At 44.6% G+C, this 25,985-nt stretch overlaps 1 protein-coding gene and 1 long non-coding RNA gene across 11 annotated transcripts in view; one reads left to right on the top strand and one right to left on the bottom strand.

Moving 5' to 3' along the window:
- The first annotated feature begins 8,932 nt into the window (after positions 1-8,932).
- The window catches only part of LOC118382940 (trinucleotide repeat-containing gene 6C protein-like), an 86,062-nt gene continuing 69,009 nt past the window's right edge, over positions 8,933-25,985 (top strand). For 2 of the 8 annotated variants that reach the window (XM_052517761.1, XM_052517760.1), the window contains exons 1-2: positions 21,939-22,527; positions 24,557-24,659. In XM_052517761.1, the coding sequence (XP_052373721.1) occupies positions 22,520-22,527; positions 24,557-24,659 (111 nt within the window). In that variant the 5' untranslated portion in view covers positions 21,939-22,519. Of the gene's footprint in view, positions 9,250-21,938; positions 22,528-24,556; positions 24,660-25,985 lie in introns of those variants that run through there. The other 6 variants (XM_052517755.1, XM_052517753.1, XM_052517759.1 and 3 more) reach the window with 4 other exon arrangements.
- LOC127929673 (uncharacterized) lies at positions 24,673-25,844 on the bottom strand. Of its 3 annotated transcripts, none has more exons than XR_008135734.1 (4): positions 25,609-25,844; positions 25,213-25,572; positions 24,925-25,104; positions 24,673-24,889 (listed from the first exon to the last, which is right to left on the bottom strand). It is a non-coding gene; the product is annotated as an uncharacterized LOC127929673 (long non-coding RNA). The 3 variants fall into 3 exon arrangements; XR_008135732.1 differs by having other exon boundaries at positions 24,925-25,212; positions 25,285-25,572; XR_008135733.1 differs by having other exon boundaries at positions 24,925-25,212; positions 25,321-25,572.

The raw sequence follows: 25,985 nt of genomic DNA, 5'->3' as shown, positions 1-25,985 counted from the left end.
ACAGAAACAACATCATAATTTCTCATTTACGTTCCCCATGACCTAGCATGCATAGATTATCTAAGAGATAATTAAGACATACTAAATTATTAGGTGAACAATAATGTTAATTCATTAATATTAAATGAATAATGTGTGGATAAAGGATCTCGGGACATGGCATTGAGATTGATAGTATAGCCTAGATAAGATCTTCTCCACTGCGAGGAAGACACTGCTGTTGCCTCGCATTGGAAATATTCATCCTGGTACCATCATCTCACCACTGTAGTTACATACTCATGTATTATTTACCAAGCTAATCCCACTGCAGAAGCGTGGTAAATGTGAGGGCCAATGTGGCTTGGCCTGGCTGCTGTATCCATCTTTGTGTAAATCTGTGGCTGATTTGTGGCTGATTGATTGGTTGGTTGATTTCTGAATGACTGTGTGTTTTGATTTCAAGAGCAGATTCATACCACCTGGTTTTGGCCACCCTAACCCATACCACCTGGTTCTGGCCCCCTAACCCATACCACCTGGTTCTGGCCACCCTAACCCATACCACCTGGTTCCAGCCACCCTAACCCATACCACCTGGTTCTGGCCACCCTAACCCATACCACCTGGTTCTGGCCACCCTAACCCATACCACCTGGTTCTGGCCACCCTAACCCATACCACCTGATTCTGGCCACCCTAACCCATACCACCTGATTCTGGCCACCCTAACCCATACCACCTGGTTCTGGCCACCCTAACCTCTCCTTCTATTCCAACTTGGTCTTTGTGGAGAGAGATCTTCTAGTTGGTGTGCATGTGTGCGTGTGCGCGTGCGTGTGTGTGTGTGGGGTGTCCACAGTGTGGCAAGTAGAGTGGTTGGGTTTGGGTTTGATATGTGGACGAGATAGACACCAGTGAGGCAGAGTGAGTCTGGTACCAAAATAATAAAATAATGGTTACCAACTGATATAAATCCAGTGTGTGTGAGAGAGAGAGAAAATACACACACACACAACCCTCCAGTCCAGTGGAGAGCCCATTGCGTAAGAGCCCGTTTCATTACATTTCAGATTAGGTCAAGCTGCTGTTACCTGCTAAGGCTTCTTGGGAAATGAGGCTGGCTGCATTCTCCCTGCTTCTTGTGACCTTGGAGGTCATTTGGAGGAAGGACACATTCATCACTGTGACACATGTATGCTGTGGTAGAGAGGAGGGAGAGAGAAGGGGAGGAGAGAGAGGCTGATAGCCACAACACCCATGCTAGACTGTTATCCCCACCACAACACCCATGCTAGACTGTTATCCCCACCACAACACCCATGCTAGACTGTTATCCCCACCACAACACCCATGCTAGACTGTTATCCCCACCACAACACCCATGCTAGACTGTTATCCCCACCACAACACCCATGCTAGACTGTTATCCCCACCACAACACCCATGCTAGACTGTTATCCCCACCACAACACCCATGCTAGACTGTTATCCCCACCACAACACCCATGCTAGACTGTTATCCCCACCACAACACCCATGCTAGACTGTTATCCCCACCACAACACCCATGCTAGACTGTTATCCCCACCACAACACACTCCAGAAACCCTTTGAGAATACACAGTGTTATTCCCCCTGATTGCAGATTGAAAACACAGCCTCATTTCCCCCTCTATAACACTAAATGAAGAGTTTACTTTACGTTATGGCAATACTTTTGTTTGCCTCATAATAGCTTAGAATTTGCATAATAGAATATTCATGCCGTAACCTCTTCTTCTTGCTTTGTCTTTAGTATTTTTAATAGGCATACTAGGTTAAAGGATAACAACTGGCAATGGGAATCAAGTTGAGCTGTTTGTCTTCCTAGTCCAGTTCCTATTCACATTCATTAACTCATCCACATCTCCTTTTGGTCCATGGCTTTAACTGCACTCATGTCCTGCTCATCAATATGACACACACACGCACACAGGGAGCGTCTCAGGGGATAAGAGTATTGATCAGAGTGAAGTCAAGATCAGCCTCTATTGTGTCTGACTCCCCAGCCCAGAATGACAGACAGATGATGGGTGGCAACATTCGGCCAGTGGGCCAAAACCGTCCTGCAAGGGATTTTTTGCCCCCCAAAGTTTTTAGCAAAAAATCTAATCACCAGGAATTCAGCTAAAAATAAGTTAAATTTAGGAAGTCTGTTCACCAAGTATTACCACAAATAAAATAGACAATGTTATCAAGGTATGAAATGATAGTATTTGAAAACAACAATCTCTTTTTGGGGCTTAGTTGTGGTCAATTTGCAGTGTACAGAATATTATAATTATGTTCTGGCCCCCCATGCCAACAAGAATTGGCCTGCTGCTGAATCTAGTTGCCTAAAAATGCAATTTCAAAATGTAGGGGGTACATGCCCCCCATCCCTCCCATCCCCCCACAATCTTCAATCTCATCTCGAGTCCACAAAACAATCTGGTGCTGCGCTAGCAGACGTTAGCACTTAGCGCTGCTAGCACACCTCCTCCGAAACAACCGTGAGTGAACATGTCAGGTGCGTGGGGCTGCTGAGGCGCCAGCAGGTTTTGAAGGATAACAATGTGAAGAGGCTTTGATGGCTGCGCTGCTCTTCACTTCCAGACCCTCAGAAAGACATGCTCATCACAAGTGTAGATAAACAGAGTGTGTGCGTGTTTGTTAGTGGTGCGTGCGTGTTTGTTAGTGGTGTGCAGGTCAGCTGTTTCTTCACGCTACCCGCCCGCAATTGAAAATAACCCATCCACAACCGCCCAACTATATGTGATAAAGTACAAATCTGATGCCCCCCATGTCGCTTCTCTCTTGTCATTTTATATGTTGCCCCAGAAGAATAAATAAACACCTGCTCAACAGAATAATGATCGATAGAATGAATGCTTCAATCTAGATGACGTCATCTTTGTTCAGGGAGCAAAGACCTTTAGGGACTGGGGAGAAAATGCAATATCACCCAAAAAATGAAACGATTTTCTGTGTAAAGGGAGGCCTCCCTGACAAAGGCCATGCAGCCGAAACACTTCAGAGTTATTACACTTTGTTCCCATTGAACATGCCATACAAATAAAGGCCTTTTAATGAATTATATGAAGAGTGCCTTGGTCCTCCTTTCTTTTTGATGACATCAGTTAGACCGGTTGTAAGAAAAAGAAAGCTGTGAAAACGACCCAATGTTTTTCTGATAAGGTTTCAGTTTGGCTTCGATGCATATTTGACATGGTTGAAATAGCCTACTATCAGCTGTTATGATGAATACAGCACCTCTACAGATCTGGAGGGACACAGAAATGGAGCGATAGAGAAAGAGAGCAATCACAAGCCAATGTTTGCCGGTAGTTAATTGTTCATTTGTATCCCATAAAGGTAGCCAATTATGTTTGTGTATAATAAATCTGATCAACAGTGTGGTTGTGACTCTCTATCTTACAATTGAGCCACAATAGGCTATCTAATGCCCACGAGGCTAGCATCGGTAGCATGTTTCTACTTGAGTGAAATTGAGTAAAGTAACAGTACTTTTACTTGAGTAAAATGTCATTCAAGTAACAGTACATCTACTTGAGTAAAATGTCATTAAAAAGTAACAATACTCCTACTTGAGAAAAATGTCATTGAAGTAACACATACTGCTACTTGAGTAAAATGTAATTAAAGTAACAGTACTTCTACTTGAGTATGATATTCCAGTACCTTTTCCATCCCTGTTAGTGAGGGAAAAAGAGAGAGAGAGGAAAAGACGGAGGGAGTGAGTGACCAAGTGTGAATAGGTGAGTGAGTGAATGTCAGCTGGTCCCATGAACATGTAACAGACGAGGGATTGAATGGGTGAAAGAATTAGACGTGGCTACCACGTTGCAAGAGGGTGAAGCAAACCTGTGCCCATGCGTAGATATGAAGAGTGCCTTGGTCCTCCTTTATTTTGATGACATCAGTTAGACCGGTTGTAAGAAAAGAGACTGTGTGACTGTGTAAGAATGAAGTCTTGCTTCTCGCTCATCGCAATGTTGCTAGTGCAACATCATTTTGCTGACTCCACCTTAAATATATGGAAAATATCATTTGTAACAACGTTCAGGTAACCTTAGCAAAATGATCTAATTATCAAGGTCAATGTACCATACTACTATGGCTTACCCTGTAAAACAACACATTTCACTGCACTATTTACTTTTAAAAAACTTTTTTGTGAGTCTGTGTCCCAGTGTGCATCTGTGTGTATCCGGCTGTCCCTGTGTTAATGGCTGTTCCTGTGTTTATGGCTGTTCCTGTGTTTATGGCTGTCTCTGTGTTTATGGCTGTCTCTGTGTTTATGGCTGTCTCTGTGTTTATGGTTGTCTCTGTGTTTATGGCTGTCTCTGTGTTTATGGTTGTCTCTGTGTTTATGGTTGTCTCTGTGTTTATGGCTGTCTTTGTGTTTATGGTTGTCCCTGTGTTTATGAATGTCTCTGTGTTAATGGCTGATCCTGTGTTTATGGCTGTCTCTGTGTTTATGGCTGTCTCTGTGTTTATGGTTGTCTCTGTGTTTATGGTTGTCTCTGTGTTTATGGCTGTCTTTGTGTTTATGGTTGTCCCTGTGTTTATGGCTGTCTTTGTGTTTATGGCTGTCTTTGTGTTTATGGATGTCTCTGTGTTTATGGCTGTCCCTGTGTTTATGGTTGTCTCTGTGTTTATGGTTGTCTCTGTGTTTATGTCTGTTCCTGTGTTTATGGCTGTTTCTGTATTAATGGATGTCTCTGTGTTTATGGCTGTTTCTGTGTTTATGAATGTCTCTGTGTTTATGGATGTCTCTGTGTTTATGGTTGTCTCTGTGTTAATGGCTGTCCCTGTGTTTATGGCTGTCTCTGTGTTTATGGCTGTCTCTGTGTTTATGGATGTCTCTGTGTTTATGGCTGTCTCTGTGTTAATGGCTGTCCCTGTGTTTATGGCTGTCTCTGTGTTTATGGCTGTCTCTGTGTTTATGGTTGTCTCTGTGTTTATGGCTGTTTCTGTATTAATGGTTGTCTCTGTGTTTATGGTTGTCTCTGTGTTTATGGCTGTTTCTGTATTAATGGTTGTCTCTGTGTTTATGGATGTCTCTGTGTTTATGGCTGTCTCTGTGTTTATGGCTCTCCAGAAACAAGTCTCTCACTGTTGCCGCCTGCTACCGACCCCCCTCAGCTCCCAGCTGTGCCCTGGACACCATTTGTGAATTGATCGCCCCCCATCTAGCTTCAGAGTTTGTTCTGTTAGGTGACCTAAACTGGGATATGCTTAACACCCCGGCAGTCCTACAATCTAAGCTAGATGCCCTCAATCTCACTCAAATCATCAAGGAACCCACCAGGTACAACCCTAACTCTGTAAACAAGGGCACCCTCATAGACGTCATCCTGACCAACTGGCCCTCCAAATATACCTCCGCTGTCTTCAACCAGGATCTCAGCGATCACTGCCTCATCGCCTGTATCCGCCACGGAGCCGCAGTCAAACGACCACCCTCATCACTGTCAAACGCTCCCTAAAACACTTCTGTGAGCAGGCCTTTCTAATCGACCTGGCCCGGGTATCCTGGAAGGACATTGACCTCATCCCGTCAGTTGAGGATGCATGGTCATTCTTTAAAAGTAACTTCCTCACCATTTTAGATAAGCATGCTCCGTTCAAAAATGCAGAACCAAGAACAGATACAGCCCTTGGTTCACTCCAGACCTGACTGCCCTCGACCAGCACAAAAACATCCTGTGGCGGACTGCAATAGCATCGAATAGCCCCCGTGATATGCAACTGTTCAGGGAAGTCAGGAACCAATACACGCAGTCAGTCAGGAAAGCTAAGGCCAGCTTCTTCAGGCAGAAGTTTGCATCCTGTAGCTCCAACTCCAAAAAGTTCTGGGACACTGTGAAGTCCATGGAGAACAAAAGCACCTCCTCCCAGCTGCCCACTGCACTGAGGCTAGGAAACACGGTCTCCACCGATAAATCCATGATTATCGAAAACTTCAATAAGCACTTCTCAACGGCTGGCCATGCCTTCCGCCTGGCTACTCCAACCTCGGCCAACAGCTCCGCCCCCCCCGTAGTTCCTCACCCAAGCCTCTCCAGGTTCTCCTTTACCCAAATCCAGATAGCAGATGTTCTGAAAGAGCTGCAAAACTTGGACCCGTACAAATCAGCTGGGCTTGACAATCTGGACCCGCTATTTCTGAAACTATCTGCCGCCATTGTCGCAACCCCTATTACCAGCCTGTTCAACCTCTCTTTCATATCGTCTGAGATCCCCAAGGATTGGAAAGCTGCCGCAGTCATCCCCCTCTTCAAAGGGGGAGACACCCTGGACCCAAACTGTTATAGACCTATATCCATCCTGCCCTGCCTATCTAAGGTCTTCGAAAGCCAAGTCAACAAACAGGTCACTGACCATCTCGAATCCCACCGTACCTTCTCCGCTGTGCAATCTGGTTTCCGAGCCGGTCACGGGTGCACCTCAGCCACACTCAAGGTACTAAACGATATCATAACCGCCATCGATAAAAGACAGTACTGTGCAGCCGTCTTCATCGACCTCGCCAAGGCTTTCGACTCTGTCAATCACCATATTCTTATTGGCAGACTCAACAGCCTCGGTTTTTCGGATGACTGCCTTGCCTGGTTCACCAATTACTTTGCAGACAGAGTTCAGTGTGTCAAATCGGAGGGCATGCTGTCTGGTCCTCTGGCAGTCTCTATGGGGGTGCCACAGGGTTCAATTCTCAGGCCGACTCTTTTCTCTGTATATATCAATGATGTTGCTCTTGCTGCGGGCGATTCTCTGATCCACCTCTACGCAGACGACACCATTCTATATACTTTCGGCCCGTCATTGGACACTGTGCTATCAAACCTCCAAACGAGCTTCAATGCCATACAACACTCCTTCCGTGGCCTCCAACTGCTCTTAAACGCGAGTAAAACCAAATGCATGCTTTTCAACCGATCGCTGCCTGCACCCGCATGCCTGACTAGCATCACCACCCTGGATGGTTCCGACCTTGAATATGTGGACATCTATAAGTACCTAGGTGTCTGGCTAGACTGCAAACTCTCCTTCCAGACTCACATCAAACATCTCCAATCGAAAATCAAATCAAGAGTCGGCTTTCTATTCCGCAACAAAGCCTCCTTCACTCACGCTGCCAAGCTTACCCTAGTAAAACTGACTATCCTACCGATCCTCGACTTCGGCGATGTCATCTACAAAATGGCTTCCAACACTCTACTCAGCAAACTGGATGCAGTCTATCACAGTGCCATCCGTCTGTGTTTGTCTGTATCTGTATATTAAACCGATTATACCCTTAACTGAATCTATAAAGCAGTTCTCCTATCCGAGACTCTTCTTTCCTCCACCCCTCGTCTCCCCAGTGACAATTCCTCCTTTAATTTACCTCCTGTGTTTGCCACGGGGCCAAGTTGTTACACGTTAACAGCCTGACCTTTTATCTCTGGCAGACAGATGTCGTGGGGTCGGCAAGGGTCATAATTGAATCTCTAACCGGCGTACGTTGACTCCCTGTGACCGCGATCAATACTAACGTCCACTCTGGTGACATCAAGTTCAACAACCCCTGTCTGGCCCCCTGAGTCTGCCTAAGATGACACTTAACCCTTTATAGGATCCGACAGACAGACAGACAGACAGACAGACAGACAGACAGACAGACAGACAGACAGACAGACAGACAGAGAGAGAGAGAGAGAGAGAGAGAGAGAGAGAGAGCCTGGTAGCTACCAGGGGACATTGAATTATGAACGTCTGTAGAGGCCATGACACCCCCAGGAGTATTTTCCATAAGCCATGCGTAGTGTCTCTCTCTCCCCCTCCCTCTCTTCCTCCACGCCTCATCATGTACTTCATCATGATGTAGGCTGAGTCATTGTGCTTTGCTCTGCCATAATCCATGTGGGTGACGTGAGTCCAGATGGTTATTTCATTGTGTGTACTCATGGGGGGCTGTCATCCCATTTATTATCAGAGTCATAGTTTTATGGTCATGTATATGATGTCTTCTGATAGACACATATTCATCTAAGCCTCTAAGCAACAGTATCAGATGGGGTTTGCTTAGCCTGGGTGTGAATGGTAGATCAGAGCTAACGAGAGAGAGAGGGTCCTTAGTGAGATCCAGATTTGGCTCGTTGCACAGTGAAATATTTGTCCGGCACTCTGATCGTATTTGTTTTCTCTTGAGAGAGCGAGAGAAGGATGACAGAGATAAACTGGAAGTGGGGGATAGAGAAGTTTATCGTTATCATTCCAGCATGACTAAAATATTGACCTGTGGAGGTAATTGTGTTTTCCTACCCTACCAGATAGTAGATAGCATACAAGCCCATTGTAGCCTCCAATCTTCCATGCTGAGTCTCATTTTGTAGATTTGAATTGGCCCAGTTGGAATCATCACCGTAAGCTGCTAGAGAACCCTGTGGAATCCACTTAAACATCTATTTCATTCTTTGTTTGCAACAACAACAAGAAATACTATAGAAAAAGAAGGCATGGTGTGGAGTACTGCTGGTGTGTATGTGTGTGTTTATGCAAATAGGAATGGAATGCTGGGCTGGCACAGAGAGCATTAACATGTTTGTAAGTGCTGGTGTATGATCAACATAAGATGTGTTGAAATTGTGCCCTCTGTGGGTGAAAAGTACATAACCAGCGAAGCATAAACATTGCACTTGCTCACATAACACATTAGGAACTAAACATTCTAAATCTTCAAAAGCTACAGAACTGTGAGCTCAAACACTGTATAGCTATTGCATTGCATTGCTTTCTTAGTAAGAAAGTCAGAAAGGGAGAGGAAGGAAGGCAGGCAAGGAAACAAGGAGGTAGAGAGAGATTGGCCACTGTAGTTGTCATGGGAACGGCGAGGCGGAGCATGTGGCGCCTCTGAGTGGGACCAGTTTGTTATTGGAGGTCACGTGGCCAGTCGCAAGGGACAGATGCACGTCCTGTACCTCGGATTGAAGCGTCGCGAGCTGCTGCTATCGCTAGTTTGAACAAAATGGCTGCAGAGGCACCACTAACGAAAGCCCGCTGAACGGTAGGAATTATCATCGACGATGTTTTAATGGATATCTTGGAAATACCCCCTCTCCAAATATTGGATTTTGCAAGAATTTGCTCTCTTGGATTCCTCTATTTGCGAACATTTTACAGTCGCGTGCTGTAAAACATTTTTTTTTTGCACTTTAAAAATGTCAGCTCATCAAAGACAAGGTAGGTTACTGAAAATGCATATGGTGTTTTTTATATTTAGCTGAAAAAGTACACAAGTTGCACCGATATACTTTATCTTGCTTGACATTAGCTAGCTTGTTTGCTTAAATATCGCACTCGCTGCCATTTCTTCCTTTCTCTGACACTTGCTCTATTTCACGTTGTTTCCTGAGATAATCAACATTTGTTTTGGTTGTTTGCAATTAAATTCGAGACTAGAGAACACGTTTTGAACCTAAAACTTTGCCAAATGGTTAGGACTACAGAGAGCTAACGGTAGCTGTATTGCTTTGCTACTGTAGCTTCTTGCTGCGACCGAAATATTGGTCTGTGCTAAGGGTATCAAGGACAGAACATCGATTATTGTCATGCAAATTACACCTCAAATTGAATTCAAATTCACCAAAGCCCACCGTGGGAAATGAGGTAAGACGTATTGTATTTTCTAATCTTTTAACATGATTTATTTAGAGAAATATTTAAAGAGGGGCGGGGATTCGCATCCAAGCAAAGCGCCCCTGATATGCGGCTGCAGCTTCCGATTGATAAACAGCATCAATTTATCAAAACAGTGCCTAATGCCTTCATGTTTGAGTATTGCAACATTGTTGGCAATTTTCTAAATTTGACTACCAAGGTCTTGTTTTATTACAATGAAGTGATTTTAATAAAAACATCTTTAAAATGTATTCATAAAAGGAAACAAAACTGATCTGAAATGCAAACATAATGCAGACTGGGAGGAAAATTATCAGTATAGCTAGAAAGAAGCAACTTTGACCGTGACATTTGCATTAACCAATGACATTTAATAATGGGCTTCAACAACATCCCACATGCGCATGTTTCAACAACATCCCACATGCGCATGCCGACTGGCATATGTGTTTGAAATGCTAAGCACATAGATCTATTCTAGAGTAGGCAGGTAGGCATTCGGTACTGCTGTGGTGATAAAATAGACAATGTAGTCAAATACAGATACAAAATGAGCTGGTTGGGGTCACAAGCAGGACTACTATCCAATGGGTTAGGGTTATGAGGGTGGTTAAATTAGCCAAGGAATTGCGGGCTCTATCTGAGGTTATACACATTTGAGATAAGAGTGGTTTGGAAGTCCATCTTGGATCCTTTCCAATTCTCATGGCACTTCTGGTTAATTGCTTTGGCCCTGGTCTTGTCTAGAAGAGATACAGTATTTGTCCAAATTGACTTTTCGTTGCAGGTTAGCAGAATTGGGTTAGGGCAACAACTTTTGGCATCAAATTTGACAAACTGCATCCCATCTAGACGTAACCTTTGGCCCTTGTGTGGTCGGAATACAGCCAATCAAATCTCTCTAGTCTAACCAAACAGACATGGCTGAAGCTGGGTCCACACCTACAAGCTTGGTTCTCTGCTTAAGCCTGCCATGTTTCTGTGGGTTGCTGATTTTTAAAAGGTAGCGACGAGCAAGCGATTTCCTCCTCTTGCTTTCTCTGACATGAATACACATTTATTGTTGATGGCAACTGCCTCCTGCTCTGGGCATGCAGTCATAATGGCTGGGCTGCCCTGGCATGAGTCTCCCAGAGAGGAAGGGGCTTGCCAGGCTGAAAGATGGGCCATGTTGCCAGAGTTGGAATGCGCTCCAGAGGAAGGTTGCTTTATTGTTCACAAGGCTTTGTTTATTTGAATAGAGGCATGAAAGCACATGGTTATTTGTGAAAATGGATAGACCCATCAGGTGTTGCAGCAGTTTAGCTTATGCTAGTCAACACCCGTCCCTAGATGTGTTTATAGGAAGATGTCCCGTACCATTATTTTAGCGAGAGGGACTCCATGGCACAATGAGCTGTTCTTCTACAGTTGGAATCCTTTGAATTGTCAATATGTCATAATCTCTTTTTAATTGAAACACATTTTCTCTTCCTGTATCCCCTTATCCCTGTGACATCTGTCATTACACTGTCTTCACAGTCAGTTGACATCGACCACCCCACACACACTCTTAATGCTCTGATTACTATACAGATCAGGTCTTAGGCCTGCACTCAGTTCCTCTCCTCAGCTCAGCATACACACAGTGGCCTGATGGTTAGGTTTCTGTGGCAGCTCTGGTATTTTGGCTTACAGGGTAGTTGTTTGCCTTTGAAATTACTAACCTTGCTCTTTGTGAAATGCTCTGATGTCAAACTGTTTCTTAGAGATAGGTTTACATGTTTTGACTTTGCATGCCACACTATTGGCTAACCAGGACAGGATCTCTGAGGTAATGGTTTTCATTGGCTCTATTTCTTACAAGTTAGCATTGTTGATAGTCCCAAATGATTCCCTGATCTGCCCCTCAGATTTGCCAGGCAAGGCCTAGAAGAAGAACACACACATATCAACAACTCAAGAACTGTCAGAAGAATCCATGTTCTTATTAATCAGGTCTGAATAAGTACAAAGCGATCGAAGCACAGATCAGCATAACTAAAGCATATCACTCTCCTAGTCCCAACTCAGCAGTTTGGTCCTCAGGCGTTCTCTAAGCAGCCAGAAAGGCAAATTCATTCTTGATAATTGAGTGCCATACAAGGGGATGTACTAGGCTGAATATGAAGTATAGTGTACGCCTAAGTGAGGAAAAGCCTTGATCCACAGCCTCTTCACATGAATCACTTAATCTGATTCTGAATACCGCCAACACCCAGCAGGTTCTGTCGCTAACTAGTCATTAGCTCAACTCTATTAAACATATTTTTGTTGATGATCTAAAGAGTGGACCTTTTCATTCTTTGTTGTGGGTTTCATATGTTAGTGTAACTAAGCAGTCAACAGCCAGTCTGTTTGATTTGACAGATAGCCTTGCAATAGATTGTCGTTTGCGTTCAGCTCACACACTGAATTGCAAATTCGTAAAGTTGTGCAGACTTGCAAGGGAAATATCAGTTTGGGGAGGAACCACACTTGAAGATTTTCTCCCCACTACCCACTATTAGAATCTCTCTGTTCTAGATTAAACATCGATCTCAGTGGGAGATCCTGGTGATTTTATAACTGCAAATTCAAAGAGATGTGCAAGCTGGCAATGGAAATATCACAGTCTGAAAACCCCACTGAGATATTCTCCAAGAGAAGGAGAATACTAGTGAATTCATGAATGGATATGGACGTCCATCCTCCCAAGGTTTAATGAGCCATGAAGCTGGCGCTGGGGCTTTTCTCTCTGCTAACGCATGTTCACTCCCAGAGGGGCTGAGCTCTGGGGCAGAACACTTGTCATTCTCCAAGTAGACCTAAATGAGGCAAAGGGGAGATTATTGAAAGGCCCTTGAAGTGAACAGTAGGGTTTGTCCCCCTGAGGTCTGACTGAAGGCTTGGCTTTCTGGTTTTATAGACTTCTGAAGAGAGGCCCACTTGAGGTGACCAATTTGAGTCATCCACTGATTCCACTCCAACGGCCTCTTAAGCCCAGTGTCAGTACTTCAATAGACTTTATAGCCTTTAGCCTTGTATGTAAAAATATTTAGTATAATATATATATTTTTTTAATTACACTAAGAAATGCAGACAAGGCTACTTGGCCAAAGTGGGCCATTGAACATGTTAATGGCAGTTAACTCATCAGTTGGACCTTCAGCAAGTTGTTTTATTGAATTTACACAAAGTTCTGGAGTTGTTCTTCACCTGCTTCAGTAAAAATAGTTCCTGACTGCCCAGCCCTGCACAAAGACAGCATTTATTACGTTGATCGGTCTTAATTTAGTCTTCTTTCTACGCAAGTTTCCCTTCATATACAGCCCTTTCACTCTTCAGACCTGCTGGATAATGGCTTTTTATGAAGATGAATGTGGAAACAGAGCAAGTGCCACGTGATTGGAGTCTAAGTTATTTTGTTGGGGACGTTCTGTGATCTATTGGAGCAATAAGTTGTTTGACCGGGCTTGTGAAACGGCTGCTCCGGTTACTGACCCCGGTTACTGACCCCAGTTACTGACCCCGGTTACTGACCCCGGTTACTGACCCCGGTTACTGACCCCGGTTACTGACCCCGGTTACTGACCCCGGTTACTGACCCCGGTTACTGACCCGTTTACTGACCCCGGTTACTGACCCCCGGTTACTGACCCCGTTACTGACCCGGTTACTGACCCCGGTTACTGACCCCGGTTACTGACCCCGGTTACTGACCCCGGTTACTGACCCCGGTTACTGACCCCGGTTACTGACCCCGGTTACTGACCCCGGTTACTGACGGAGAGGATGAAAGTCATCGGGAACTTCAACTGCTGGAGCCGATCCATAGCTTTTATTTCTGGGGGCCTGCTAAGAGTGCCAGGAAGAGTGTATCATCTGAAACATCTCCTGGCCAGAGCATTCGCATGACTTCATAGACAATAGCTTCTAGTTCTTTGAAGACGGAGATCCTCTTCTCTATGTTAGAGGAATATCATCATCTATTGCCCGGTTGTTGTTTTTTCTCTTTCCCTATACAGTACCACTCAAACGTTTGGACACACCTACTCTATGCTGTTATCAAGGCAAAGAGAGACTACTTTGAAGAATCTCAAATATAAAATATATTTGAATTAGTTTAACACTTTTTTTGGTTATATATGTGTTATTTCATAGTTATGTCTTCACTATTATTCTACAATGTAGAAAATAGTAAAAATAAAGAAAAACCCTGATGAGTAGGTGTGTCCAGACTTTTGTGTGTGTGTGTGGATAATTCTCTCTCACACACATTCGTGTTTGTTTCATGAGCTAAAATGAAAGATCCTGGAAATGTTCCATATGCACAAAAAGCGTATTTCTCCAATTTTGTGGACAAAAATGTTTACATCCTTATTAGTGAGCATTTCTCCTTTTGCCATGATAATCCATCCACTTGACGTGTGCGGCATATCAAGAAACTGATTAAACAGCATGATCGTTACATAGGTGCACCTTGTGCTGGCTACAATAAGGCCCCTCTAAAAAGTGCAATTTTGACACACAACAATGGCACATATGTCTCAAGTTTAGGGAGCGTGCAATTGGCATGCTAACTGCAGGAATGTCCACGAGTTGTTGCCTCCAAAGTCGTTTTAGAGAATTTGTCAGTAGGTCCAACCGGCCTCACAACCGCAGACCATGTGTAACCGCCCAGGACCTCCACACCTGGCTTCTTCACCTGTGGGATCGTCTGAGAACAGCCACATTTAGTAATTTTAAGTCCCACCCTTCAGCTACCATCAACCCCTGCCATCTATCTCTGAACACCATCCAGTTTTGATTTCTATTTGCCATATATTTTTCAGATGTGATGTTTCACAAATGTTCTGAACCTTTCTTTTCTCTTAGTTTCTACAGATTGTAAATTAAAGAAACATTTTTGTTCAGATTATTATTATGTTATTGGTGAATTGACTATGACTTTTCAAATCATCCAGCAGTCCTATTTGCAGAGTGGGCTCCAGGTAAATTCTTCAGCCATTCCTGAACCTGCGACCAAAAACAAGCTACATATTTGACAGTACCAAAACAAGTGCTCTAATGATTCTCTCTCTTCGCAGCAGTCTGCAGTGCTGGGATGGTTGTATCAACCTTTAATGTAACATTTAATTGGTCATTGACATTTAACATTTAATTGGCAAGAATTTTATATAATTTAAATTGAAAAACAAAGTTTTGCGTATCATTTCATAAACCATGTGCCATGGAATCGGTACATCGAGAATCTCCTCTCAACTATCTTGCAATCTATATGGCACAGCGGTCACTTTGTTGTTGTCCTGAAATGAAACTGCTATGCTTTTTATCACCATTTAAAAACAAAACAAATTTAGGTATGTAATGCAGGGCCGACAGACAAGTGCCTTCTCCCCTTCCAAGTGCTTTTTCCATTTTTTTTTTGTGGTAATGCTGCAATTAGTTGGTTTTAATTTTAGATTGAGAAGACATTTGTGTTAGCTGCATGTGTGACAAGTCAACCAGTCCTATAATTTGTAATTATATAATTTATTTTCAAATTATTTGAGTTTAACCATTGTATTTGTTGGAATATTTGTTCTGTCTTTTCTGGTGGATTAAACTGAAATTGCAACCAGTTTTCTATTCCTTGTTTTAAAAATAGCCATATTTTGGAGATTTAATTTTCAAATAAAAGGAAGAGAGCGGTTGTAATTGGGGAAAAAGCCATTCTTGAACATGGGGTGAGCCATTCTTACTAAGCTGCTAGAGAACCAGTTTGAATTTAAGTGTCCTTGTTGTATGATTGAAGCCTTTAGTGAGGTGATTTATTATTGAATCTTTTATGCTCTCCAAATTAATATTCATTATAATTTTGTCTGGCTTGCCATTCCAAATAAAATATAATGAACCCATTTGTTTAAGAGATTCTCCAAAATGGAAATATTCCAGGCTTTTATGTATAAATTCCAGTCATACTTTATCAAAAGCCTTTTTCAAATTCCGCTGTGAATACCAGCCTGGTTTCCCAGATTTCTTTAATTTAACTGCCCTTTTTTGGCAGATGGATGGAGAATTTTAAGCAGTGTTTTGGGATAGCCGAAGGGCTCCAATGTGGCACATCAGATCTCGTTTTCCAGAGCGTTTTGGGAAGTGCGGTCTGTCTTCCTAATGTACGATCGTGCCAAGCAGAGGGGCTGCAGTCTGATTGCGGCTGCTGCGGTTGCTAGCGAGCAAGCAACCCTTCTCCCAGGGGCTCAGCAGCCTCGCTCTTATTTGTCTTGCACTGCTGGCATTCTTGGCTCTGTGCCCAGTGACTATCGTCTCTCGCAAGCCCCCTTCCCCCCACCGAGTGCACACCCACCACCCTCCCCCTTCCTTGTATGTGTTCTCACACCCACCACCTCCCCCTTCCTTGTATGTGTTCTCACACCCACCCCCTTCCTTGTATGTGTTCTCACACCCACCACCTCCCCTTCCTTGTATGTGTTCTCACACCCACCACCCCCCCTTCCTTGTATGTGTTCTCACACCTTGTATGTGTTCTCACACCCCCCACCTCCCCTTCCTTGTATGTGTTCTCACACCCACCACCTCCCCTTCCTTGTATGTGTTCTCACACCCACCACCTCCCCTTCCTTGTATGTGTTCTCACACCCTCCCCCTTCCTTGTATGTGTTCTCACACCCTCCCCCTTCCTTGTATGTGTTCTCACACCCACCACCCCCCCTTCCTTGTATGTGTTCTCACACCCTCCCCCTTCCTTGTATGTGTTCTCACACCCTCCCCCTTCCTTGTATGTGTTCTCACACCCTCCCCCTTCCTTGTATGTGTTCTCACACCCTCCCCCTTCCTTGTATGTGTTCTCACACCCTCCCCCTTCCTTGTATGTGTTCTCACACCCACCACCTCTCCACCCACCACCCCCCTTCCTTGTATGTGTTCTCACACCCACCACCCCCCTCCTCCTCCTCCCAGCACCGTCCCTCCTCCTCCCTGTTAGTTACTATATGTTTTTATAGTTATTTTCCTCTTGCAGTGGTTTCCCCCACACACCAAGCAGCACCCCACCTCCTCCTCGCCGTTAGTTACTATATGTTTTTATAGTTATTTTCCTCTTCAGTATGTGTTTCCCCCACACACCAAGCAGCACCGTTCCTCCTCCTCCCTGTTAGTTACTATATGTTTTTATAGTTATTTTCCTCTTGCAGTGGCTTCCCCTTGTACACACACCCAAGCAGCACCTTCCTCCTCCTCCCTGTTTTACTATATGTTTTTAGTTATTTTCCTCTTGCATGTGTTCTTCCCCACACACCAAGCAGCACCGTTCCTCCTCCTCGCCGTTAGTTACTATATGTTTTTATAGTTATTTTCCTCTTGTATGTGTTCTTCCCCAACACACCAAGCAGCACCGTTCCTCCTCCTTCCTTGTATGTTACTATGTTTTTATAGTTATTTTCCTCTTGCAGTGGCTTCCCCAACACACCAAGCAGCACCGTTCCCTCCTCCCTGTTAGTTACTATATGTTTTTATAGTTATTTTCCTCTTGTAGTGGCTTCCCCACACACCAAGCAGCACCGTTCCTCCTCCTCGCCGTTAGTTACTATATGTTTTTATAGTTATTTTCCTCTTGCAGTGGCTTCCCCACACACCAAGCAGCACCGTTCCTCCTCCTCGCCGTTAGTTACTATATGTTTTTATAGTTATTTTCCTCTTGCAGTGGCTTCCCCACACACCAAGCAGCACCGTTCCTCCTCCTCCTGTTAGTTACTATATGTTTTTATAGTTATTTTCCTCTTGCAGTGGCTTCCCCCACACACCACGCGCTGCTCCGTCACGCAAGCAGCACCGTTCCTCCTCCTCCCTGTTAGTTACTATATGTTTTTATAGTTATTTTCCTCTTGCAGTGGTTCCCCCACACACCAAGCAGCACCGTTCCTCCTCCTCCCTGTTAGTTACTATATGTTTTTATAGTTATTGTCCTCTTGCAGTGGCTTCCCCCACACACCAAGCAGCACCGTTCCTCCTCCTCCTTGTTAGTTACTATATGTTTTTATAGTTATTTTCCTCTTGCAGTGGCTTCCCCAACACACCAAGCAGCACCGTTCCTCCTCCTCCCTGTTAGTTACTATATGTTTTTATAGTTATTTTCCTCTTGCAGTGGCTTCCCCCACACACCAAGCAGCACCGTTCCTCCTCCTCGCCGTTAGTTACTATATGTTTTTATAGTTATTTTCCTCTTGCAGTGGCTTCCCCCCAACACACCAAGCAGCACCGTTCCTCCTCCTCGCTGTTAGTTACTATATGTTTTTATAGTTATTTTCCTCTTGCAGTGGCTTCCCCAACACACCAAGCAGCACCGTTCCTCCTCCTCCTCGCCGTTAGTTACTATATGTTTTTATAGTTATTTTCCTCTTGCAGTGGCTTCCCCAACACACCAAGCAGCACCGTTCCTCCTCCTCCCTGTTAGTTACTATATGTTTTTATAGTTATTTTCCTCTTGCAGTGGCTTCCCCCACACACCAAGCAGCACCGTTCCTCCTCCTCCCTGTTAGTTACTATATGTTTTTATAGTTATTTTCCTCTTGCAGTGGCTTCCCCAACACACCAAGCAGCACCGTTCCTCCTCCTCCTGTTAGTTACTATATGTTTTTATAGTTATTTTCCTCTTGCAGTGGCTTCCCCAACACACCAAGCAGCACCGTTCCTCCTCCTCCCGTTAGTTACTATATGTTTTTATAGTTATTTTCCTCTTGCAGTGGCTTCCCCCACACACCAAGCAGCACCGTTCCTCCTCCTCCCGTTAGTTACTATATGTTTTTATAGTTATTTTCCTCTTGCAGTGGCTTCCCCAACACACCAAGCAGCACCGTTCCTCCTCCTCCTCGCCGTTAGTTACTATATGTTTTTATAGTTATTTTCCTCTTGCAGTGGCTTCCCCAACACACCAAGCAGCACCGTTCCTCCTCCTCGCCGTTAGTTACTATATGTTTTTATAGTTATTTTCCTCTTGCAGTGGCTTCCCCCACACACCAAGCAGCACTGTTCCTCCTCCTCCCTGTTAGTTACTAATGTTTTTATAGTTATTTTCCTCTTGCAGTGGCTTCCCCACACACCAAGCAGCACCGTTCCTCCTCCTCCTGTTAGTTACTATATGTTTTTATAGTTATTTTCCTCTTGCAGTGGCTTCCCCAACACACCAAGCAGCACCGTTCCTCCTCCTCCCTGTTAGTTACTATATGTTTTTATAGTTATTTTCCTCTTGCAGTGGCTTCCCCACACACCAAGCAGCACCGTTCCTCCTCCTCCTCGTTAGTTACTATATGTTTTTATAGTTATTTTCCTCTTGCAGTGGCTTCCCCAACACACCAAGCAGCACCGTTCCTCCTCCTCCCTGTTAGTTACTATATGTTTTTATAGTTATTTTCCTCTTGCAGTGGCTTCCCCCACACACCAAGCAGCACCGTTCCTCCTCCTCCCTGTTAGTTACTATATGTTTTTATAGTTATTTTCCTCTTGCAGTGGCTTCCCCACACACCAAGCAGCACCGTTCCTCCTCCTCCCGTTAGTTACTATATGTTTTTATAGTTATTTTCCTCTTGCAGTGGCTTCCCCCACACACCAAGCAGCACCGTTCCTCCTCCTCCCTGTTAGTTACTATATGTTTTTATAGTTATTTTCCTCTTGCAGTGGCTTCCCCCACACACCAAGCAGCACCGTTCCTCCTCCTCGCCGTTAGTTACTATATGTTTTTATAGTTATTTTCCTCTTGCAGTGGCTTCCCCCACACACCAAGCAGCACCGTTCCTCCTCCTCGCCGTTAGTTACTATATGTTTTTATAGTTATTTTCCTCTTGCAGTGGCTTCCCCCACACACCAAGCAGCACCGTTCCTCCTCCTCGCCGTTAGTTACTATATGTTTTTATAGTTATTTTCCTCTTGCAGTGGCTTCCCCCACACACCAAGCAGCACCGTTCCTCCTCCTCCCTGTTAGTTACTATATGTTTTTATAGTTATTTTCCTCTTGCAGTGGCTTCCCCCACACACCAAGCAGCACCGTTCCTCCTCCTCGCCGTTAGTTACTATATGTTTTTATAGTTATTTTCCTCTTGCAGTGGCTTCCCCACACACCAAGCAGCACCGTTCCTCCTCCTCCCTGTTAGTTACTATATGTTTTTATAGTTATTTTCCTCTTGCAGTGGCTTCCCCAACACACCAAGCAGCACCGTTCCTCCTCCTCCCCGTTAGTTACTATATGTTTTTATAGTTATTTTCCTCTTGCAGTGGCTTCCCCCACACACCAAGCAGCACCGTTCCTCCTCCTCGCCGTTAGTTACTATATGTTTTTATAGTTATTTTCCTCTTGCAGTGGCTTCCCCAACACACCAAGCAGCACCGTTCCTCCTCCTCCTCCCTGTTAGTTACTATATGTTTTTATAGTTATTTTCCTCTTGCAGTGGCTTCCCCCACACACCAAGCAGCACCGTTCCTCCTCCTCCCTGTTAGTTACTATATGTTTTTATAGTTATTTTCCTCTTGCAGTGGCTTCCCCAACACACCAAGCAGCACCGTTCCTCCTCCTCCCTGTTAGTTACTATATGTTTTTATAGTTATTTTCCTCTTGCAGTGGCTTCCCCACACACCAAGCAGCACCGTTCCTCCTCCTCCTCCCTGTTAGTTACTATATGTTTTTATAGTTATTTTCCTCTTGCAGTGGCTTCCCCCACACACCAAGCAGCACCGTTCCTCCTCCTCCCTGTTAGTTACTATATGTTTTTATAGTTATTTTCCTCTTGCAGTGGCTTCCCCAACACACCAAGCAGCACCGTTCCTCCTCCTCCCTGTTAGTTACTATATGTTTTTATAGTTATTTTCCTCTTGCAGTGGCTTCCCCCACACACCAAGCAGCACCGTTCCTCCTCCTCCCTGTTAGTTACTATATGTTTTTATAGTTATTTTCCTCTTGCAGTGGCTTCCCCCACACACCAAGCAGCACCGTTCCTCCTCCTCCCTGTTAGTTACTATATGTTTTTATAGTTATTTTCCTCTTGCAGTGGCTTCCCCAACACACCAAGCAGCACCGTTCCTCCTCCTCCCTGTTAGTTACTATATGTTTTTATAGTTATTTTCCTCTTGCAGTGGCTTCCCCACACACCAAGCAGCACCGTTCCTCCTCCTCCTCCCTGTTAGTTACTATATGTTTTTATAGTTATTTTCCTCTTGCAGTGGCTTCCCCACACACCAAGCAGCACCGTTCCTCCTCCTCCCGTTAGTTACTATATGTTTTTATAGTTATTTTCCTCTTGCAGTGGCTTCCCCAACACACCAAGCAGCACCGTTCCTCCTCCTCCCTGTTAGTTACTATATGTTTTTATAGTTATTTTCCTCTTGCAGTGGCTTCCCCAACACACCAAGCAGCACCGTTCCTCCTCCTCCTCCCTGTTAGTTACTATATGTTTTTATAGTTATTTTCCTCTTGCAGTGGCTTCCCCAACACACCAAGCAGCACCGTTCCTCCTCCTCCCTGTTAGTTACTATATGTTTTTATAGTTATTTTCCTCTTGCAGTGGCTTCCCCCACACACCAAGCAGCACCGTTCCTCCTCCTCCCTGTTAGTTACTATATGTTTTTATAGTTATTTTCCTCTTGCAGTGGCTTCCCCAACACACCAAGCAGCACCGTTCCTCCTCGCCGTTAGTTACTATATGTTTGCATGCTGTTCTGTTGGGTCAAATGCAGTCAACCGATTGTTCCAAACAAGAACTATGCTGCTTTCAACTTCCCTTCTCAAATAAGTAATTCTCTTTCTAGGATTCCGGCAGTTCATCCAAGTGATTTAAAAAAAATAAAATAAAAAATAAAAAATGTACCTTTTATTTTACTAGGCAAGTCAGTTAAGAACAAATTCTTATTTTCAATGATGGTCTAGGAACAGTGGGTTAACTGCCTGTTCAGGGGCAGAACGACAGATTTGTACCTTGTCAGCTCGGGGATTCGAACTTGCAACCTTTCGGTTACTAGTTCAACGCTCTAACCACTAGGCTACCCTGCCGCCCAATTTGATCTTTGTTCCAGTCAAATTGCAATCGTAATATTTGGTTTAAAAAAATGAAAGTCCTTGTTTCACAGTCCTTTTACCAGAGTTGTCTTGCACAAGGACCAACTGATCCTGAACAGAAATGATTCTGGACAGTTTCCAGTATGTGTAGCCTAGGTCTATGTTTTCCAGCTCAGCCTGTGCCTAGACAGACAGCAGTTTAGATCAGCTGGGCCATCACTCCATTCCTCTGATACTATGTGACACTAGCACGGTGCATCAATGTTGAATGGAGACCGTGGCTATATTTATCCAGCAGCTGTAGCTAGGCTTAATAGCTGGGCTCTGGGCCCCACAAAAATAAATATTTCTGGATCTAATAGGTTAGCCGTGGTATGGAAGCACATCGGAGTTCTGAGGCAAATTTCCATCCACATAATCTCAGGTCTTCAACCCTAAAAACAGCCAGACAGTAGGAGTTGCCTATTAATAGCTCTGTTCTTTCCTGCTGCTGCTCTTTGGAACCAAATAGGCCAACATGGAGAACGCTGCAGCGGCTTATGGCTAGTCAACAGTTTTCCACTTAACACATGGAGCTACATGGAGCACTCAGCTCTGTTCCAAGCTAGTCTGTGGCCCATGCTGTGAGGTAACTCCCGGTGAAGTGTTAAGAGGACCAAAGCCAAGATTAACCCCCGAGATTGGCTGATTAGCCCGTCGGCTGGCCAATCAGTGCATGGCTACGTGGATATGTGAGAGACGGCGTTTTTTGTGTGCGATTTCTTTGAGACATTCGCCAGCTTACACGTTACTATGATCAGGTCAGTTGTTTTAGCTTAGTTGCTAATTGTCTGCGTGAGCAACTGCGCCTCCTTATGTTGTATTGAAGTCTGTGAGACTTGCCTTATTGTGCTTCAGCCTGCTTCTTTGCCTTCTGTTTATATTGTATCCTAATGGAAGAAGGGGAGCAGACTGTTGGTTATGGTAGTTGTTTTTATAGGCTAGGCATTTTTCTCAAACCTTCTCCCTCAGACATGTTGAATTCCAACAAAAACACACCTGATTTGGGCTCCCGAGTGGGCCGGTGGTCTAAGGCACTGCATCTCAGTGCTCGACGCATCACTACAGACACTGGTTCGATTCCAGGCTGTATCACAACCGTCCGTGATTGGGAGTCCCATAGGGCGGCGCACAATTGTCCCAGCGTCATCCGGGTTTGGCCGGGGTTGGCCGTCATTGTAAATAAGAATTTGTTCTTAACTGACTTGCCTAGTTTAAATGTAAAAAAATAACTAATCAAATTTGGTCTTTCTAGAGACTGTGTCAACCCTGATGCCCCGAAGACCGGTGACTAATATGCAGTGCACTGTGCAACGGTCTAAAAACCTAACTGACTCTGGATCAGTGCTTAAGGGCCAACATCCACCACCTCTCCACCTGGCTGCACACTCATCAGGCCTCGGGAGCTCTTGTTGCCAGGCGATGGCACGGCATTGCAGCACATGCTTGGCTTACATTTTTAGATGCAATTTCTCATCTCCGGTTCAATGAAACCGGATTCCAATTTATGTATTTTTCCATGCAGTTATTATTCTCCCATCTCTGTCCTTAAATGCTGGAGCTTTTTAAGTGAAAAGAGAAAAGGCCTAGGCTTATTAAGGCTAAATATAGGATCGGGACGCATCCCAAATGGCACCCTATTCCCTAATATAGTGCTCTGGTCAAAAGTAGTGGACAATGTAGTGAATAGGGTGCCATGTGGGACGCTGAATACCCACCTCTCCTCTGGAACAGCTTGCTGCTGGTGAAAGGATGTGGAAATGTCAGGTCGTTTTTGTGTGTGTTTTTTTAATGGCTTTGGAGCATGTGTGTGGAGTGGAGGCTTGGCAGGCCTTTGTCTCTGAGAGCTGGGTCCCTACCAGGTAAGATGCAGTACTCTGAGGGATCTGGGGAGTGGCAGTTAGTACTGAGTGTGGCTGTGCCTCACTTTACCTGGGTCATTCAATACTGGTCATAGAGATGTCAGGCAGTGCACTGTATTGTGAATAACAGGGTGAGATGCAGCCTTACTCAGCCTACTGAGTCTGGGTTGTCTTGGAGTTGGCGGTAGGTACTGGCTGGATGTCTGGGGATTGAAGAATGGGGCCTCATATCAAGGGTTTCAGTAACACTAAGAGGACCACAGCTCTGGCCTCCACCAGCACCACAATGCCTCCTAATAATTTCCAGACCACACAAGTCATCCACACAAGTCAACCCGAGCCAATACAACCCAAGCCACACACACACACGCAGGTCAACCCGAGCCAATACAACCCAAGCCACACACACACGCAGGTCAACCCGAGCCAATACAACCCAAGCCACACACACACACGCAGGTCAACCCGAGCCAATACAACCCAAGCCACACACACACACACGCAGGTCAACCCGAGCCAATACAACCCAAGCCACACACACACACACACATTCCCTCAGTAAAGAGCTGCAGTGAGTAGTTCTAACTCTCTGCTTCAGAATGGAATTCAGGTCAACCCGAGCCAATACAACCCAAGCCACACACACACACGCAGGTCAACCCGAGCCAATACAACCCAAGCCACACACACACACGCAGGTCAACCCGAGCCAATACAACCCAAGCCACACACACACACGCAGGTCAACCTGTTAATGGTGTTTCTATTGTCTGTACATTCCCTCAGTAAAGAGCTGCAGTGAGTAGTTCTAACTCTCTGCTTCAGAATGGAATTCATGGGAGGATTCCAGGTGTTCACGTGCAGACAGTCCTCACCTCGCCGGCAACCGCGTTGTAAAACATGTCTGTCTTTTGATCCTCTGTTCCAGCCGAGAGAAGAAGCAGGGAACACGAGACCAGAACCATTTGATGGAAGAAAAGAAAAAGAGAAAGCAAGAAGAAAAGAAAAAGAAGGAAGCTGCTCAGAAAAAGGTGTGACGTCATATGGTTCTTGTTGTTTGGACACACTTCTATCATACTACCTCATACAGCACCAACCCCTGTTTTTATCATACTACCTCATACAGCACCAACCCCTGTTTTTATCATACTACCTCATACAGCACCAACCCCTGTTTTTATCATACTACCTCATACAGCACCAACCCCTGTTTTTATCATACTACCTCATACAGCACCAACCCCTGTTTTTATCATACTACCTCATACAGCACCAACCCCTGTTTTTATCATACACCTCATACAGCACCAACCCCTGTTTTTATCATACTACCTCATACAGCACCAACCCCTGTTTTTATCATACTACCTCATACAGCACCAACCCCTGTTTTTATCATACTACCTCATACAGCACCAACCCCTGTTTTTATCATACTACCTCATACAGCACCAACCCCTGTTTTTATCATACTACCTCATACAGCGCCAACCCCTGTTTTTATCATACTACCTCATACAGCGCCAACCCCTGTTTTTATCATACTACCTCATACAGCGCCAACCCCTGTTTTTATCATACTACCTCATACAGCACCAACCCCTGTTTTTATCATACTACCTCATACAGCACCAACCCCTGTTTTTATCATACTACCTCATACAGCGCCAACCCCTGTTTTTATCATACTACCTCATACAGCGCCAACCCCTGTTTTTATCATACTACCTCATACAGCGCCAACCCCTGTTTTTATCATACTACCTCATACAGCGCCAACCCCTGTTTTTATCGTACTACCTCATACAGCGCCAACCCCTGTTTTTATCGTACTACCTCATACAGCGCCAACCCCTGTTTTTATCGTACTACCTCATACAGCGCCAACCCCTGTTTTTATCGTACTACCTCATACAGCGCCAACCCCTGTTTTTACCGTACTACCTCATACAGCGCCAACCCCTGTTTTTATCGTACTACCTCATACAGCGCCAACCCCTGTTTTTACCGTACTACCTCATACAGTGCCAACTAGAGGTCGACTGATTAATCGGAATGGCCGATTTTTAATTAGGGCCGATTTCAAGTTTTCATAACAATCGGCAATCAGCGTTTTTTTTAACACCCATTCTGGCCGCTTACATTGCACTCCAGGAGGACACTGCGTGGCAGGCTGACTACCTGTTATGTGAGTGCGGAAAGGAGCCAAGGTAAGGTGCTACCTAGCATTAAACGTATCTTATAAAAAACAATCTGTCTTAACATAATCACTAGTTAACTACACATGGTTGATATTACTAGTTTAACTAGCTTGTCCTGCGTTGCATATAATCGATGTGGTGCCTGTTAATATATCG

The sequence above is a fragment of the Oncorhynchus keta genome, unplaced genomic scaffold (assembly GCF_023373465.1).
Source record: "Oncorhynchus keta strain PuntledgeMale-10-30-2019 unplaced genomic scaffold, Oket_V2 Un_scaffold_9739_pilon_pilon, whole genome shotgun sequence".
Taxonomy (NCBI): Eukaryota; Metazoa; Chordata; class Actinopteri; order Salmoniformes; family Salmonidae; genus Oncorhynchus; species Oncorhynchus keta.
The sequence above is the reverse complement of the archived record's forward strand: the minus strand, read 5'-3'. Positions and strand labels throughout refer to the sequence as shown.